The sequence below is a fragment of the Myxocyprinus asiaticus genome, chromosome 13 (assembly GCF_019703515.2).
Source record: "Myxocyprinus asiaticus isolate MX2 ecotype Aquarium Trade chromosome 13, UBuf_Myxa_2, whole genome shotgun sequence".
In the NCBI taxonomy this organism is placed as follows: domain Eukaryota; kingdom Metazoa; phylum Chordata; class Actinopteri; order Cypriniformes; family Catostomidae; genus Myxocyprinus; species Myxocyprinus asiaticus.
Window position 1 is genome coordinate 34,138,931 of NC_059356.1, and position 18,027 is coordinate 34,156,957.

Below are 18,027 nucleotides of genomic sequence, written 5' to 3' on the forward strand. Positions count from 1 at the left end.
TTGCGGCAGCTTCTTTGACTCATGTTGGCCATGTATAAGAAGGTGTCTTAGCTCTGACAGTCTGCCGAGTGTCTCATGCAGACCTGCTCCTCTCCGCCGGGAGGGCAGATCCAGGCTTATGTGTCATCTCCAGTGGAAGCGCTTTTCACTATTTTTCCCAGCAGCCCACTCAGAGCTGTGAGTAGAATGGCTACAGGTCCGGCCCCTTCATTATGCTGAATCACACAGAACAGAACACTGCTTGAAGAGAAACAGGAAAAAAGACAGAGCATATATGTAGTTCCTCTGAGATGACTCTAGGTATGTGGATACAGAACTGCAAGGTTATGTTTTGTATGTGGTTGCATGCATGCTTGTAGGACTGCATGCAGTCTATTGCTATCTACTGTCACCAGCCGCAGGCCGTGCATTTTAAGTCAAGGCCTTCAGTGTGATTCATGCCATTAAGAAAACACAAGTTTCACAATGAATAAGACATTACGTGGCAGTCAACTAGTAATACCAACTGACATTTTAAAAACACGTCCACGCACAAAAGCCAGAACTTGAAACTAAACTTAATGCTCAAGCAAGCCTAATTTAACTGCAGCATGACTGTTTTTTGAAATGAACATCAAAAATCATAATTTTTCATATGAATCTACCAAGGAGTTCTATAATATCTGGAAAAATCTATCTAATAATATTTGCGATTTAAATGTTGCTTGCAATAAATTACGTTTCGTCAGGGTACATGGTTATGCTGCGTTCCATTCAAGTTGGATGTGGGATATTCCTACGTGTTATCTACGACCATAAATGCATTCCAATCCCCGATATTCAGAACTGCAATGCTCCCGTTAGCTTAGCAGTGGTTTGACTCTCAATAGAGATGTCTCCTAGCAACCCAACTGATATACAATGCTGCAGCGCTAGCATTTGTGCTACAGGTGTACGATTATCAAAAGAGATTATAATGTTTTATACACCTGTTTCTGCAGGCATTTGTTAAACAAGCTTTAACATCATGTAATGTGGAAACAAACTCATTTATCAATATTACTTAATAAAGTGAATGTTTATCACTTACTTTGTATATCTCCCTGAGTGTGGACATGTTTGTGTGACATCATGCCCCTGCATCCTTGAAATCGGAGTTGAGAAATTCTGCACAAGCTTACAAGTTGTAATTCTGACTTAAAGATGCATTCCATTGCACTTTTCCTAGTAGGAAGTTGTAAAATTCCAACTTTCCGAATTGAATGGAACACAGCACTTCTTTTCAAAACTTGATCTGACACTGAATGCTCAAGCAACCTAATTTACACTTAGAAAACTCCTGATGTTGCTATAACAATGCAAAAAGCACTTACCAATTTACTTGAAGTGAAAATAAGTCCTCCTTTCATGATTAATAAATTAAGCAATCACACGGTCATGCAGAACATCTCAGGTTTTTAAATCCATAAGGATCTCTTTCTCAATGGCGATAGCGGCAGTGATGACGATCTCGCACTCTTCGCTTTCAAATTACATCACTTAACATGTGATTGCGTCACTCAAGGCCAGCTAGAAGGCCTGGACTGGGACATATCCTAAAGGCCACACCCACCAAGAACAAATAAATCAATCTGATTGGCTGATGAATCTGACAATCTGACTTTGGATGCCTATTCACTTATACTGTTGAGGGATTCTGTGGAAATTCTGAAGGCCTGAGGGGGTGGAGCTCAGACTCATGCGCTGCTTCGGGCTTCGGGCATGCGGTTTGTGAAACAGCTGTCACACTTTGCTTGTAAGCATCAATGAATAAATTCTGACTGGATAAACTTTTTGTTTTTCTCTATTTGTTTGTAGATTAATTAAGAGTGGAAAGCGATTAAAAATACATAGGCAAAAAGTGATTGAGAATGAAAGGATGAAAAATATTTATTTATTTGGCATGTTAGGCCAGCAGAGAAGGCTCTGCTGGCCCTGAGAATTCGCCACTGATTGCAGCTAACTTTAGCTTGTTAGCCAACCTCAGTTCAACAGTTATATCTCAAACAACGTACATTTTCACACAGCATTGGGTGATGGTAAGGCATTCTTATTACATTTGTAAGGTGCTGTCTTCTCTGAGGTTTTGCTAATTTGCCACATTCTCCAATAATTAATAAATTTTTTTTTTTTTTTTTTTGTCAGACCAGCAACGCGGCCTGGTAACTCCACCCCTTCCACTATGTATGGCAAGCTATGAGCGCTTGAAGTCTCATTCCTCAATCCTTTTTGATGGTTGAAGTTTATCATCTTGGTACTAATAGTACACTACAAAATAACGTAGAATAGTACAGAAGTGTGCGGTTTGGGACGCACCTACTTTTTCAAACTGTCTGAACACTTCCCCCTTCCTCCATTTGTCGGGGGGAAAAAATTATAGCCCACACCACAACACCATTGGTTTAGCCAATGTGGATATGTTGGGATGCTCAAACAAACAAAGCAATGTTTTGATAGTGCCATAGAGTCAGAGTGTTTTAGTTTTTCTAGGAAATCAACCTATGAATGCCGTACCTACAGTTGTTTTTGCATAGTATGCTGGTATAGCAGAAAGTATTTTAACATAGAAAAAATTACACACTTCTCCTTTACAAAAAAAGGCCAGGTTATGCAACAAAGGAAAAGACAAGTTCTTACTTTTATTTCTGTCTGTCTGCCTGTCCTTAGTTTCCAGTGTCAAGAACTACTGTTCACTTTGCAAAGGTGATCAAAGCCCAGAGGCAATTTTCACTCAGTCTGCTTAATATCCAAATCAATTTTAATTTTAATTTAAATAGCTTGGCTTCCACCTCAAGCAAGACCGCACAAGGTGACAGTAGCAAGATAAAAACACCCTGAGAGTAAGGTAGAAATCTTGGGAGATTCCATGGCTGAAAGAGACTTTCTTTTAAGACCATAGAGATGTTGGGCCGTGTGCTGATTAACCCTGTTTAACTCTGTTTATACAATCTATGCAGTTGAAAAAAGTCTTGTATTAGACTCTTCCCTATTGATGATTTGATCGCCATATCACAAACCTTGTTCTGTCACACATTGACCAGCATGGCTCGTTATTATATAGCAGTGGTCGGCAACCTTTTTGAAATGGAGTGCCATTTCCATATGTCCACTTGTGAAAATTGTTCTATTTTGAATTTTTTGCTTATTTGATTACTGATCACGAAATTGTGTGGAATCTTAAATATTTCTTATATTATGTCATTGTAATCATGTAATCACTAGCACGCAAGCATCAGCGAGAGAGGAGCAGGCTATTTTATTTATATGAAGTTTTTCGCACCTGCATTCCAATCTACATCTTGATGTAATCCGTCCTCATGATCACGCAGCATGTTTTCATCAGCTGAATGGGAGACTAAACACTATTAAAGTATGACGAGACTCGCGCTGTGCGTGCAAGCCATTCACGCATCACAAGCCGATCAACTATTTAGCCCTTTTCTGTGAAACGCACTTGCAAAATCCTAAAACTTTATTTCCAGGTTTAATTTATATTTTGAATAGACTCCGATTTTTGAACCCCACAATGTGGGTTTATGTTTTCTCTTTTAATCGTTTAATCGTGTGACCATGGTTTAAAGAGGGTGTACCTGGATGCTGGGTTGGAAATCTCAAGGATTAATAGTGGTAGTTTCGTTATTACATGACATGTTCTGAAAACAAAAAGAAACAAATGAAACATGGAATGTAGGCTATCATCCGGTTAGCCTGACCAAAGCAAAGCAGGCACGTTTATTCGTGCGATTAAGTGAAGCGCTGCCATCTTGTGATGCGTGAATGGCTTGCATGCGCTGCACGAGTCTGTTTGGTATACTGCAGTCGCCATTGCTGGCGTGCCAGTGATTACCCCTCCGGGTGCCAATGTTGGCACACGTGCCATAGATTGCCGACCCCTGTTATATAGGCTACCATATTACTCTTACTATTTTGCATTATATAATGTGGATACTTTACAAGGTATACACATTTTCTGTGATTAGCACGAAATACATACTGCATTTGCTTAAATGTGTAGTATTCAGTAGTGCACACTGCGCTTAGTACTGTTTCCCAATGCAGTGCAATGCACTCAACTTGACTCCATTTTCAGTGTGACTAATGGACTGGAGATAGCCTAATATCTTCTTTGGCTCATTATTTTGTCTGACTGGCAAAAGTTAACTCATTATTTAGTCTGACATTTTTACACAAAATTGGATTAAAAATAGCATAATATGCCATCAACCATATACAGTATTCAAAATGATAACGGGCTGTCACTCCCTGAATGAAACGTGCAACATAATGAGGTCATGTGATAACAATAAAGCTTACTACTCTTTGGAACTTTATCATTGCATAGTGTTCCATCTCTCAAAAACATATTTTACATATAAAAAAAAGACATATTTACCCCCAAGTTAAAAAGAAATTATATTTTGCAAAGAAAAGGAATCCTGTTTTTAGGACCCTTAAGATTTTCCCCATTAGTAACATTATTTTCATGACAATTAGGCTAATCACATTTCCCCCCCTTTATTTTTCAAAGCAGTATGCTACTGTTCATTCTGAACAGAACCATTGTGTTTTGACATACTTGGCCACAGTAACATGTTAACTTACTGGTCAGACATGCATACACACACTCTCTGTAAATGAGGATTCGATATGGATCACTGGCATTGGTTCAGTTTGATTGAGTAGCCTGCAGACAGTCACGGTGATTGATGGAGCTGCTCTCAGTGGTGTAGGGAAGGTCAGAGTTGGGTTTCAGTGTCCATGCTGCATACCATAACCAGCTCGTGAGCTCATCTTCAGTGTCTATTCTGCACATGTGACCATCCCTCCTCCACCCCTGTCCTGTTGGAGCTCTGTGTAGTCATCCCACATTGACTCTGCTCAGCCACCCAGGGAGAGAGGTCAGGGAAAGGTCAGCCTCTAGGAAGGTGACCCCTGCAACCCTGGAGCAAAGGGTGATGTAAACTTTGTTGACCTTCTGCTGGGACGAGCGAACTGTAAGGTGTTACATTTGGTTAGAAATAGAATGAACATTCATTGAAAGTGATGTCTGGGTTTGAGGCCTGTTCCAGTGTATGAACACAGGACAACAAGAAATAGACTCGCACCTCATAATTAAAGTTTTATTGCATTATCGAGTTTATTAAAGAATGATCAATTATGAATTTTATTGAAGCAAACTGGGTGGTTGGTTATGGGTGTGCTAAACTTCATTTAGACTTATTTTGTGGGTGGCCTCAACTAGGGCTGGGAGTATAGCTAAAACCATTATATATCAATATTGTTCAGCCTTTGACAGTTATTTAGTATATATCTCTATTTACTTGCTATAAATGGTGTGGTGGTGGCATAGTGGAAGATTTTTGAGTGATGGCCCAAATGAACAAATCCTAAATATTCCTTAATATTTGTTGTTGCAGCTTAGTGGCCATGACACACCAAGTGCTTAAATACAGTATTTATGACTCTCCTAGTTGACTAACAGTATTTCTATGTAGTCCCAGTGCTATTTGTTTCTCTAGCATCTGTTGTGATGTTCAAACTACTTATTCTACTACTACTACATGACAGCTAGAAACAACACATTGAATTTGCTTGATGAATTCAAATGAATCTCTAATTCATAAACTTAAATGGCAAATCCAACGTTGATTTGACTGTGGAACTGTGGCCTATTGTGTGGCGCACATTGTCTGGACATGTTGAGCTTTGGTGCTCATGCGAGAAAGGCTGGTTTGAATTTGGTTCTTGTCCTGTCTCTCGCCCCAATAATTTCCTGTCTCCTCTCTACTGTCTTTATCATATTTACAGTGGGGTTTGAACGTTTGAGTCCATATTGAAAATCTGAGATTTAAAATCTAATTCTAAAAATCTAAATTTAGAAATAAAGTTTTAGGATTTTGAAAAAGTAAAACAAAGAAACTATGATGCAAAATGAATTTAAGATTTTGCACTATTTCTTGGTAACTAATCAAGTGACTAAGCTAATGTGTGACCTTGAGCTCGTTTACATGGACACCAGAAAGCCATTTATTACGAGAAAGCTGTTTAAGACTCGAAATTGGTGTATGCATTTACATGCACTGTGTTATCTGTTTCTCTTTACTCCCATATACATGCTGCTCGGACAGTAAGCAGCTAGCTCCACAGCAACGACGCTTGTGTAAATAACAAATATTTGATCTGAGGAAGACAGGTCTGTTCACGCACATGCGCACTCTTGCAAAAACCTGTATGAATGCCGCTCATGAGCTTACATGGCCACATAAGCAGCATACACCGGGAGAAACCTATATGTGTTTAATCCCCATTTAATCCCTTAAATGGCATAAGGAAGATGTTTCAGAATGATAATTCAAATAATACTGTTTAAAAAAAAATACACCAAAATTGGACTTTTGAACCCCACTGTTCAAGGGCAGGATCACAGATACAGACTGCCAGAATAAAAACATTTCTTAAACATACAGTAACATTTTATTATTACCATGTGGTGCTCACTTAGCCTATTAGCTTCTGGACTATGAAGTCAGTGGACAATCAGGTCACATTAGGGTGTGTTATGTGGTTTAAAGTTTCATGTGTATCCTCCCCACACCAAACCCTTATTCATTCATTTTAACCATTAAGGTGTACAGTTACATATAACTATAGTAGTCAAACAGTCTCTGACATGAGGCTTGGAGAGAACAGGACAAGCTGCATTCCAGTCTCGGACTGTTCCTCACTGCTGTGCCAACGAGTACACTGGCCATTGGACTGAGGACTAGTGAAAGGAAGTGAGCTTGTTCGGGTGAGAATGGGAGAAAGAACATGATATGGGGGAATACACTAAGAATGAATTGCACCCGCTGATAGTACAGTTTTTTTTGTTGCACGTGCCGTCTCCGTTGTTTTAGTGCCCGATTCACTGAAGGAATCATGCAAGTCAAGTAACCCACAAACATGCCCTCAAAACGTGCTGAATGCACATGTTAATTGCACCAAGTTTTGTTAATAAGGCACAATTAGTAAAGAGCCTAATTAACATACAAAGGAGGTGTGTTTGCTCTAAAAAGTATGACAATGACTTAAAGGAATAGTTCACCCAAAAATTTTAATTATGTTATCATTTACTCACCCACATGTTGTTCCAAACCTGTATGACTTTCTTTCTTTGGAAAAATGAAACAAAAAACAAGCACAAAAATACATTTTGAAGAATGTACCATGCAATTATAAAAAATATGCAATGGCACTTTCAAGGTTAAAAAATTACACAAAAGCACCTTAAAAGTATCTTAGAAATATAATGAAGTAGTTATTGTCTATTATATATTTAAATCTTCTGATGCTATACGATAGCCTTGTTTTAGGCATAAACTGTAATTGAAGTCGTCATTCACCAAAAATCCTTTTAAATTTAAATTATCTGTGCACAACGTTATTTCAGTGCATTTATTGCTTGGTTAAACTGGATTGTAGACCATTAATGATTAATACGCAGGTTTTCGCACTGAAATACCGTGCGTAAAAGTAGCGCAACCGTTTAGTGAATTCGCCCCTTTGTGTTTCAGTGTCTGTGTGGCCCTGGAAGTTCCCTCCCATCAGAGAGGTGAAAAAAGAGCAGATAAATGTGTACTTGATAAATGAGTGTAGCTCCCACCCTTCTGTGATGGATGATGCAAGAGAAAGGGGAGTCTTCTCTGGAGAGAGACGAGAGAAGGCCTGCGACTGCCAGGGTGCTCAGCAGTGCAGAGCAGGGTTCCCAGAGTACCTTGGGGAAATGACAGATTTTTGCAAGCGATCGATAGTCTTCTCTCCAGCAGCCTAACTTACCTCCTGTGGTTGCTCAGGCTGTTAATCCCAGGCACTGTCATTTCCTCCTGAAAGCCCCTGAAGGAGGTGGAGCAGACTCGAGTGGAGTCAGCGCTAAACGGGGCCTTTAGAGGGCCAAAGTGCGGATGGCGAGAGAAGGATTTGTCTTCTAACATTTTTTTCACAAATAATACTCTCGCAAGCTCGCAAACAAGCTTTAATCAATGTTCTGTAGATAAATTGAACCATAACCGTGAGGAAATGAGAATTGCACCAAAGCCTCTTGCATCCTGTCCTCATCTCCTTCCCTCTGATTTTCTCTGTTTTGTCTCCATTTCCTTCTGTTAATGTCTCTCCTGCCGTCTAATGTTACGCATTCTTTCCAAGGTTCAACAACTAGGATTTTTTTGCTGGACCACTCAGTTAAAATTTTGCCCTGCCAAAAAAATGGTAAATGTTAATTTTAGCAACATAAGAATTTTTTTATATTTTTTTCATTTAAAAGAATATTCTGCATTCAATAGTTGTAATTTTTATTTGTATAGCGCTTTTCACAACACACATCGTTTCAAAGCAGCTTTACAGAAAATGACGCTGTAACAAAAAACAAACAAAAAAAATCATGCCCATTAAAGTCCTCATTGTGCGATTATAAAGAGTAACGATACTAAAAAAGCATGCAAGTGATAGTCTTTAGGCCCCCAGTGAGCAGGCCAAAGGCAGCTGTGGCAAGGAACACAAAACTCCATAAGATGTAGATCATGGAGAAAAATAACCTTGGGAGAAACCAGGCTCACTGTTGGGGATCTGTAAATTAAATGGCAAAAGAATCGGATATGGCCATACATGTGCACCATGAATTACTGCAAGGATACAGTCTGTAAAAGTTACATACTCTAATATTTTTATACTGTTGCTGAATAAGATTACTGTGCACTAGGGCTGGGTATCGTCGGCAACTACCTCATGATACCATGCACATCACAATACAAAGTCAGGATTCAATTAATTGTGATCCATCACGATATTACTACAGATTACTTTATGTAAAAAAGTAATCACATTACTAATTACTTTTAATTTACTTTCTAAAACCCTGCTTAACCCACATTTTTCACAGAAGTTTTTTTTTCTACTCAGTGAAATAATAATAATCTAAATAATACATTGTCAATTATCTCTTCATCCATTAATGCATGCAAGTCTTTCAGTTCTCACAGAGCTGCACAAAGCTGTAATCTGAATGCAAGCATTGAAAATGTAACCTATTACAATATTTGTTGATTAAAAGTTATTAGATTACAGTAAATAATTACTTTGTAATCACATTACACCCAGTACTGATCAGTACAGCTCAGCTCTGCATCTGCGTACACCTGTGTGAATACAGAAGACTAAAGAATTTTTTATCTTACCGCACATAATACGGCAGACAACAAAATACATTTTACTGTTTACACACTGTGTCATGTATTATCTGAACAGGTTTGGCATTGACGTTGTCATGGTAGCAGCCACTGATGTTTTGTCTTTATTTTCCAGGATGGCTACCACTCGCACCGGCCCAAGGAGAAAGTCCGTGTGGACAGCAACAATGAGAATTCTGTTCCTAAAGACTTTGAGAATATAGACAACAGTAATTTTGGAGCACGATCCCAGACACAGAGACACATGCCTGGCAAGCACAAACAAGGCCTGCTTCAGAAGGCCCACACACAGCAAAGCCTGAGCAAGAACTCCAATGAGGTTATTCAGTATGCTCAGAAAAAAGGTGACTACAATCAAACACGGACAGAGCTTCACCGGGGGGCCAATCCGACACTCCGCCCACAGCAGACCCAGCAGCACAGGCACCCCCTCCAGCAGGCCAAGAGATTGGCCACGCCCACTGCGGACATCAAGTACGACCAGCCACCCAAATGTGAGATCAGCGGTAAAGAGGCCATCTCTGCCCTCTCTCGTGCCAAGACCAAGGAGTGCCGGCAGCAGATAGCTGAAGTTTATTGCCGCCACAAAGAACGGCAGCTCATGCCTGAGAAGGTCACCCGTTACTGCCCATTAGAGGGTGAGTAGACACTCCCTTTACACAACATACTTAGTGTAAACTCAATGTCATTTGATGTTGGAGCAGAGAAGTTTTCATGGTGATAAGGACTGATTATTTTCATCAACCTGCACTGGTATTAGGGCTGGGCGATTATAGCTCAATATTGGTCAATTTTCTTTTTTCTTTTTTCTTTTTGTTTACAATATTTTATGTATATCTTTGAAATTACTTAAAAATGTGGGGGGGTTTTCAGTCAGAGGAACTATCATTTCAACCAAACAGCCATTGTAGCTGAAATAATAGTATCAGTAAAAATGTAATTAAAAATATTCAAAGCATGTTTTTCATACTGTTTTATGCTTAATAGACACAAAAATGAATATTTAATTATTTTGATTTATATGCACCAATATAACAATAAATAGTAAAAAAACAGCAATATTTACCTACATATATTTTCATTAAACACATGAAAAATGCCACTAACGCAAAAAACACAACTCTGATTCACAAATCGTTGATTCAGAGTTATTAATCAATTCATTAAAATGGACAGTTTGTGCTGATTCACAGAAATTAATCAGACTTGCTACTTAGCGCTCGAGTGTTCGCGAGTCACGATATAAGATTGCAAAACTACTCAAATACATCTGCCAAATAAAAAGCACATGAAAAATTATAGCGATATTCACAGTGTTGCTTAATCAATATCGTTAGCAAAATCATCACGAATATATGATGAATATTTGAGATATCGCACAGCCTTAACTGGCATGGAGGGCAACATTAGCTGGGACTTATTGGAATTTAAGATAAATAATGCTCAAAGTAATGATGGTTTTCCTAAATTAATTGCCATCCTGTCTTTGGAGATTTATGGAAGTAGCGCATTAAGAGTCACAGGGCTGGCAACAGACATTCACAGCGCTTGTAATTACAATCAGAGACAGGCTGGAAATGAGATTCTGGATTTCCGCACAAGGTTAGACGCTTGTAATTGCTATACGGTGTTTTTTTCTCTCTCTCCATCTCCCATAGCTGACTACAGAAAACATATTTGTGCAATTATGCAGTGCTCAGTCATCTGCACACAAATCAGGGCTATGCATGCGTTCAAATAGAACAGTGACAGATCTGCTCAAGGCTCTGAGCTGCCGCCCCGAGAAGCTTCCGGAAACCAGAATGGATTTTGACAGATATGACAGGGACATCACCACAAAGATATGAGTCTGGGAATGTGCGGAGGATGTGGGGGGTAGGGTGGGGCAGAACGCTTCTATTTGCAGTAAATACAGTAGACCGACCAAGCCACATGGACTGTGTTTTTATGTATTTATAAACTGTAATTGCATTATGCAGTAACAGACAAAGTCTTTGATAACAAACACGTGAGCGGTTAGCCACAATGATGCCAATTAGCAGAGCAGCAACATACGTTTGAAGTAAACAGCAGGTTTTTAATGAACATTGTTGAATGGGAAAAGGAAATTCTGCCATCATTTACTCACCCTCTAAACCCACTCATTGCAAACCCAAATTCTGTTATTTTTTTAGACATTTCTGAAGAATCTTAATGCAGCTCTTTCCATACAAGGACAGTTCATAGTGACCACAGCTGTCAAGCTCCAAAATGGACCAGAAAACACCATAAAATTTGCCCGAATTACTTGATTATGACTTATTGCCCAAATGACGAATGCCCTATATATTTTAAATCTTCTCAAGCCATACGATAGCTTTGTGTGAAGAACATACTGAAATGTACGTTTTTATTCACTGTTAATCTTCCCATCTGCTGAAGCTCACGTCTAGCCCGTGTTAATGTCCAGATTCATAATTCACAAATCTTGATGTGAACATCGACTTTAGCGGTAATTACATCTTCATCTAGCGCTTCTTCGTGACAGCAGAGGCTCAGTTGTGAGTGCCTTGTGGACCCATTAATTAGTGCAAATCATTCCAGACGCATGTGCATTCTGCGCGTTCAGAGTACACACGGTTAGAAAGATCAGGTCACAGACGTTCAGTGCTCAAGCACTCTGCTGATGATTACATTTGCGTCACACGTCCTGTTAGACCAAAGTATACTTTGGGCTTTAGTCCACCCCATAAACACAGAGAACACTGCGAGGTTAGGATGCTGTAATTGCACTTATTAAAGGACCCTCATGCTATTCCCAGCCCATGCCCAACCAGAATCTTCCAGGTCCTCCCTATGGACCCAAAGTGATGCCTTCTCCTGCACCCGTCCAGTCTCCATCACATGGCCTGGGACAGTAACGACAGGCTCGGTTCTCAGATTATAGTCATTACCCCCTCCGTGGCCCATGTCTTCAGTCAGCATGGCCTTGCGCCAAAACATAGTGCCTTCAGTGTAATTTCATACGAGCTCTTAAAATTAATCTCGTGGCCTGTAATGAGTAATTCAGCTTGCCCTTCTTTAGAAGTGGCAGGCTATACCATGACATAGAGAGAGAAGCACGTATTTATTCAATGGGCATTTTTAGAAAGCCACAAATGACCGAGGCTCAGCCCTTGTGGTCGGCTCCGAGCTATTTGCGAGCACTGAATATATGTCTGAAAGAAGGCTGGAATGGTGTCTTATATCAGCCATTGTGGAGATGGTATCAGTGAAACACTTATAGGCCAATAGGTGATCATGTGGTGGATCGCTGCGGTTCTGGGTGCCGGCAGTGTAGCGGCATTTCAGATGGATCAAGATGCCCTTAGCTCAGTTTAAGTGTTGTGAAGGCTCATCAGTTTCATTTGAGACCACTGAGAATACACTTGGTCTCAATCTGTCCCGATAGTGTTTATTGTTTTGGCCTTAATGCACCCTTCTGAGGTTTGTGGTGGGGGGGGGGGTGGTAGGGTGGTCAGCACAGAGAAGAGTTTAGAGAATCCAACTGACACTGTATCCTAAATAAGTTTTATGTCTAGACATAGCTAATTTAGGCTCAAGTCAGTTTTAACTTGTGCGTCTAGTGTGTGTGTGCACGGGGGTGTAATGTACCTGAGTAATTGTACTTAATTTCTAAAGTATTATTTTTGGAAATTTGTACTTTACTCAAGTGCTATTTAAACTGAATACTTTTACATTCCTATGGAAAAAAATCTAATGTTTTTAACTCCTTACATTTTTATTTTGACCTTCAAATTGCAAAGTATTTTAATTGTCATCATGATATCAGTCTATCTTTTTACAAAAAAATAATTGTTTGGTCTGTCTTACTGAGTTTACAAGTTAAATCACGTTCTTGGGACTTTTATATAACTTTTATTTAAAACGGCCAATGAAAACCATTTCTATGTAAAATGCTATTGGCAACCGCTATGATAATTTGTTGTAAAACATCGTACATTATAATTTCAGGATACCTAATGCGTAAACTATTGTTAGCATAAACAACCTTGTGGTAAGGTGTTACCAGGAGACTTTCGGTATGTGATTGGGGTAAGACGTGTCTGGGAGCTCCTCCGTAAATTTTCCTTTTTTTTTTTTTTTTTTTTTTTTATACTAAAAGGGAACAATTCATCTGTTTAACATTTTCTAATACTACCTAATCCGGCAAGTTTCTTCGGAGTGGTTGTTAGAGTTGCAGCTGTTTTGTCTCGCTATTATGCCTAAATCAAAGCGTAATTCTCCTGCACTCAAAGAGGAGGAGGCTGATAATATAACCATGGTTGTTGCAGGGTTAACTCCAACTCTCCTAAAAGAGATGCACATCACAACAATCCAGAAGAAAATTGCTTCATTCAGGTCTGAGTTTCTCGCCGAATCTACAGCTGCGCTTGAAGCTACTACAGTTGAAGTCAGAAGTTTACATACACTTAGGTTGAAGTCAGTAAAACTAATTTTTAACCACTCTACAGATTTCATATTAGCAAACTATAGTTTTGGCAAGTTGTTTAGGACATCTACTTTGTGCATGACACAAGTAATTTCTCCAACAATTGTTTACAGACAGATTGTTCCACTTTTAATTGACTATATCACAATTCCAGTGGGTCAGAAGTTTACATACACTAAAATAACTGTGCCTTTAAGCAGTTTGGAAAATTCCAGAAAATGATGTCAAGCCTTTAGGCAATTAACCAATTAGCTTCTGATAGGCTAATTGGTTAATTGGAGTCAATTGGGACAAAGATCTTACTTTTTGGAGAAATGTCCACTGATCTGATGAAACAAAAATTGAACTGTTTGGCCATAATAACCATTGTTATGTTTGGAGGAAAAAGGGTGAAGCTTGCAAGCCGAAGAACACCATCCCAACCGTGAAGCATGGGGGTGGCAGCATCATGTTGCGGGGGTGCTTTGCTGCAAGAGGGACTGGTGAAATTCACAAAATAGATGTCATAATGAGGAAGTAAAATTATGTGGATATATTGAAGCAACATCTCAAGACATCAGCCAGGAAGTTAATGCTCAGTCACAAATGGGTCTTCCAAATAAACATTGACCCCAAGCATACCTCCAAAGTTGTGGCAAAATGGTTTAAGGACAACAAAGTTAAGGTATTGGAGTGGCCATCACAAAGCCCTGACCTCAATCCGATAGAAAATTTGTGGGCAGAACTGAAATAGCTACAAACCTCAGTTACACCAGTTCTGTCTGGAGAAATGGGCCAAAATTCCAGCAACTTATTGTGAGAAGCTTGTGGAAGGTTACCCAAAACATCTGACCCAAGTTAAACAATTTAAAGGCAATGCTACCAAATACTAACAAAGTGTATGTAAACTTCTGACCCACTGGGAATGTGATGAAAGAAATAAAAGCTGAAATAAATCATTCTCTCTACTATTATTCTGACATTTCACATTCTTAAAATAAAGTAGTGATCCTAACTGACCTAAGACAGGGAATGTTTTCTACGATTAAATGTCAGGAATTGTGAAAAACTGAGTTTAAATGTATTTGGCTAAGCTGTATGTAAACTCCGGAATTCAACTGTATCTCCAGTCACCGTACTTAAATTCAAAGACATCGAGACCATGGTGAACAGCATTGATGAAAGGACATTCTAGTGCGCAAATGTAAAGTGTTGTCAAAATACTTAAGTACAATTGTAAACTAGTGGAAACTATTTTACTTCCACTCAAAAATATTTTTGGCAACTTTGACTTTTCATTGAGTACAATTTGACACAGTACACACACTTCAACTTGTGTAAGTGTACTGTCTCAATACTTGTGTATGTGTTTGTGCAGGCAAAGTTAATATGAATGTCCAATGGGAGGAGGACTCAATGGAGACTGTGCCTGCAGTACCGGTACGGATTGCCTTCATGTTGGTGGTCCACGGACGGGCCTCTCGCCAGGTGCAGCGGCTCTTCAAGGCCATATACCACACCTCTCATTTCTACTACATCCATGTGGATAAGGTACATCATCAACACACACAAATATAAAAACACATCAAGAAATTCATTATGCTGGGGGCCTGGGTAGCTCAGCGAGTATTGACGCTGACTACCACCCCTGGAGTCGCAAGCTCGAATCCAGGGCGTGTTGATTGACTCCAGCCAGGTCTCCTAAGCAACCAAATTGGCCTGGTTGCTAGGGAGGGTAGAGTCACATGGGGTAACCTCGTGGTCGCTCTAATGTGTGGTTCTCGGTGAGGCGCGTGGTGAGTTGTGCGTGGATGCCGCAGAGAATAGCGTGAAGCCTGCACACAAGCTACATCTCTGTGGTAACGCGCTCAACAAGCCTTGTGATAAGATGCGCAGATTGGCGGTCTCAGACGTGGAGGCAGCTAAGATTCTTCCTCCGCCATCCGGATTGAGGCGAGTCACTACGCCACCAGGAGGACTTAGAGCGCATTGGGAATTGGACGTTTCAAATTGGGGAGAAAAAAAGAAATTCATTATGCTCCCTTAAATATGGGTCAATGATATGACGCTCATTTTACTTTGTCTAGATCTATAAAATTGTATTAAAATATATTTAAAAAAATGCAGCAATTTTTCTAGGGCTTGAATTAAAAAATGTCATGTGGTGTAACGTCCAGAGAAGTAAAAAGAAAATCTTATTAAAAGCAGAAATTATTTTATATATATATATATATATATATATATATATATATATATATATATATATATATATCAGATACTTTGACATTTTTATGAAAAGGTGCATTTAGTTCAGGTCATGTGGTGTAAACCTTAAAAAAAACTTCTTGATATTCTCAAATAAAAAATACCTAGAAAAATGTGTTTGAAAATGTTTTTTAGATATTTATTAAGTTTTGTACAGTCTCATGTATTCAGTTTGCAAGGAAAGTGTCTTACATTTTGCTTGATTGTTACACCACATGACATTTTTAAAGTCATTAAATCATTTTTTCCCATTAATATGCTATAAATGTGTTTAAAAATATATGAAACCAAATTAGACACAAAGATTACATTTCTAAGATTTCTTAAACCTTATATCACCTTGAAAACCTTTTTTTAATGACTCAAATGCCACTGAACATCTTCTGAAAAGAGTGGACAGCAGAAGAGAAATAGTGGTATGGGATAAGAGGAAAAGTGGGGGAATGTGAAGAGAGGAGGCAAGCCAGGAGGATGCTGGGTAATCAGTGGACTCCAAACCCCTCCACTCATTTAGTAAGCTGTTTCAAAAGCCCGATGGAGGATTATTACAGAGCCATACTTCAGTGCCTTTCACACCATTTTCTCGTACAGCCTGGCAAGTGATAGAGTGTGAACATGAAAGGCTGTTTGTTCACACACACATATACACACACACAACATTGCAACCCCCCCTCCCTTAATTACACACATTCAAAAATACACTTAATGAACCACTTGAATATATGTCAGGAATGAGTTGGGTGAGTATGCTGTCTTGTAATTTCAAAAGAATAGGATAAAGAGCTGCTTTTCAATCAGTCCATCATCGTGGAGACAACCTTTATGACTCCATAAAAATGGCAGAAGAAAAGAGAGGAGTTAAAGGTGCGGTAATGTAATGGCGCCTACACTCTAGAGATAGCTCAGACTGCTCAGGAATGTGTAAATGCCATTTTAAGGGTGTGGAAAGAGCTGGATTAGTTTGAAATGAAGCGCGAATACGGCGAATTAGATTTACAAAAGCACAACTGTACCTGCCTCTGTGAAATTCTCACTAGGCAATGGATGCCTAAGCTGAAATGTGTCATTTCTGTGCCACTAGAGTGATCAAACAGAAGAGTGCAACAGTCTGTTTCTGGAAGTAGAAGTTTTTTTGTTTTTTTTCACAGGGGAATTTAGTTTTATTAAACTTATAAATATTTAAATATAGACCTACCGTGAGCACGGAGGTTGTTAATCGATAGTATATACTTCTGTTGAAGTAATTGATCAGCATTATTTAAATTTTTTTTATTTTTATTCTGTTTAATAGCTAAATTTGTGGTGAAGAACGACACTACCCATAATCCTTGGAAAACGATTCACCAGTCAGAGAATTGCAGCAAAAAGCTTTGCAGCGACTGCCCAGTCCCATGACACATTGTGAATGTCTCCCTACACTCTCAAACTACTTGTATATTTTTATATATCTGAATATCTGCAATTAACTTAAATTATATTGTTTCTATAATTAAAATCGATAGTTTTTATTGTTCCATAGTTTTTAATTCTTCATGGGATTGGTTTTGGTTCATTGCTTAGAACTCTTTTATGAAGTATTCTATGAAATGTCTATGGAAAACATTAAATGGAAAAACACTTCTGGAACCAAGACCCTTGTGTGAAGGTGCCCTAAAACAGAAAACGCAGTGGGAATCAAGACACTGGAAAAAATATTTAGGAGAAGCATAGTACTTCACACTTTTCCCTCCCAAGATGCCCTCAGTGGATGGTCAAATATTGTTTATCTCATAATAAAGCTGGTCACATTTTACTGACTGATCCCAGATAAGGTTTTCAGGCTCCAAATTAACCAGGGCCTCTCTTTATTCACCCCACAGCGATCCAACTACCTGCACAGGCAGATGGTGGCTTTGGCCAACCAATACCCCAATGTCCGAGTCACATCGTGGCGCATGTCTACGATATGGGGTGGTGCCAGCCTACTCACCATGTACCTGCAGAGCATGAAGGACCTGTTGGCCATGCGTGATTGGCCCTGGGACTTTTTCATCAACCTTAGTGCCGCTGATTATCCAATCAGGTAAGTGATCA

General features: G+C 39.2%; 1 protein-coding gene across 1 annotated transcript in view; it reads left to right on the forward strand.

Moving 5' to 3' along the window:
• Nucleotides 1-18,027, forward strand: part of xylt1 (xylosyltransferase I) — a 100,601-nt gene that overhangs the window by 38,584 nt on the left and 43,990 nt on the right. Inside the window, exons 2-4 of the mRNA XM_051713840.1 lie at nucleotides 9,355-9,877; nucleotides 15,068-15,240; nucleotides 17,814-18,016. Coding sequence (XP_051569800.1) covers nucleotides 9,355-9,877; nucleotides 15,068-15,240; nucleotides 17,814-18,016 — 899 coding nt within the window. The remainder of the gene's footprint in view (nucleotides 1-9,354; nucleotides 9,878-15,067; nucleotides 15,241-17,813; nucleotides 18,017-18,027) is intronic.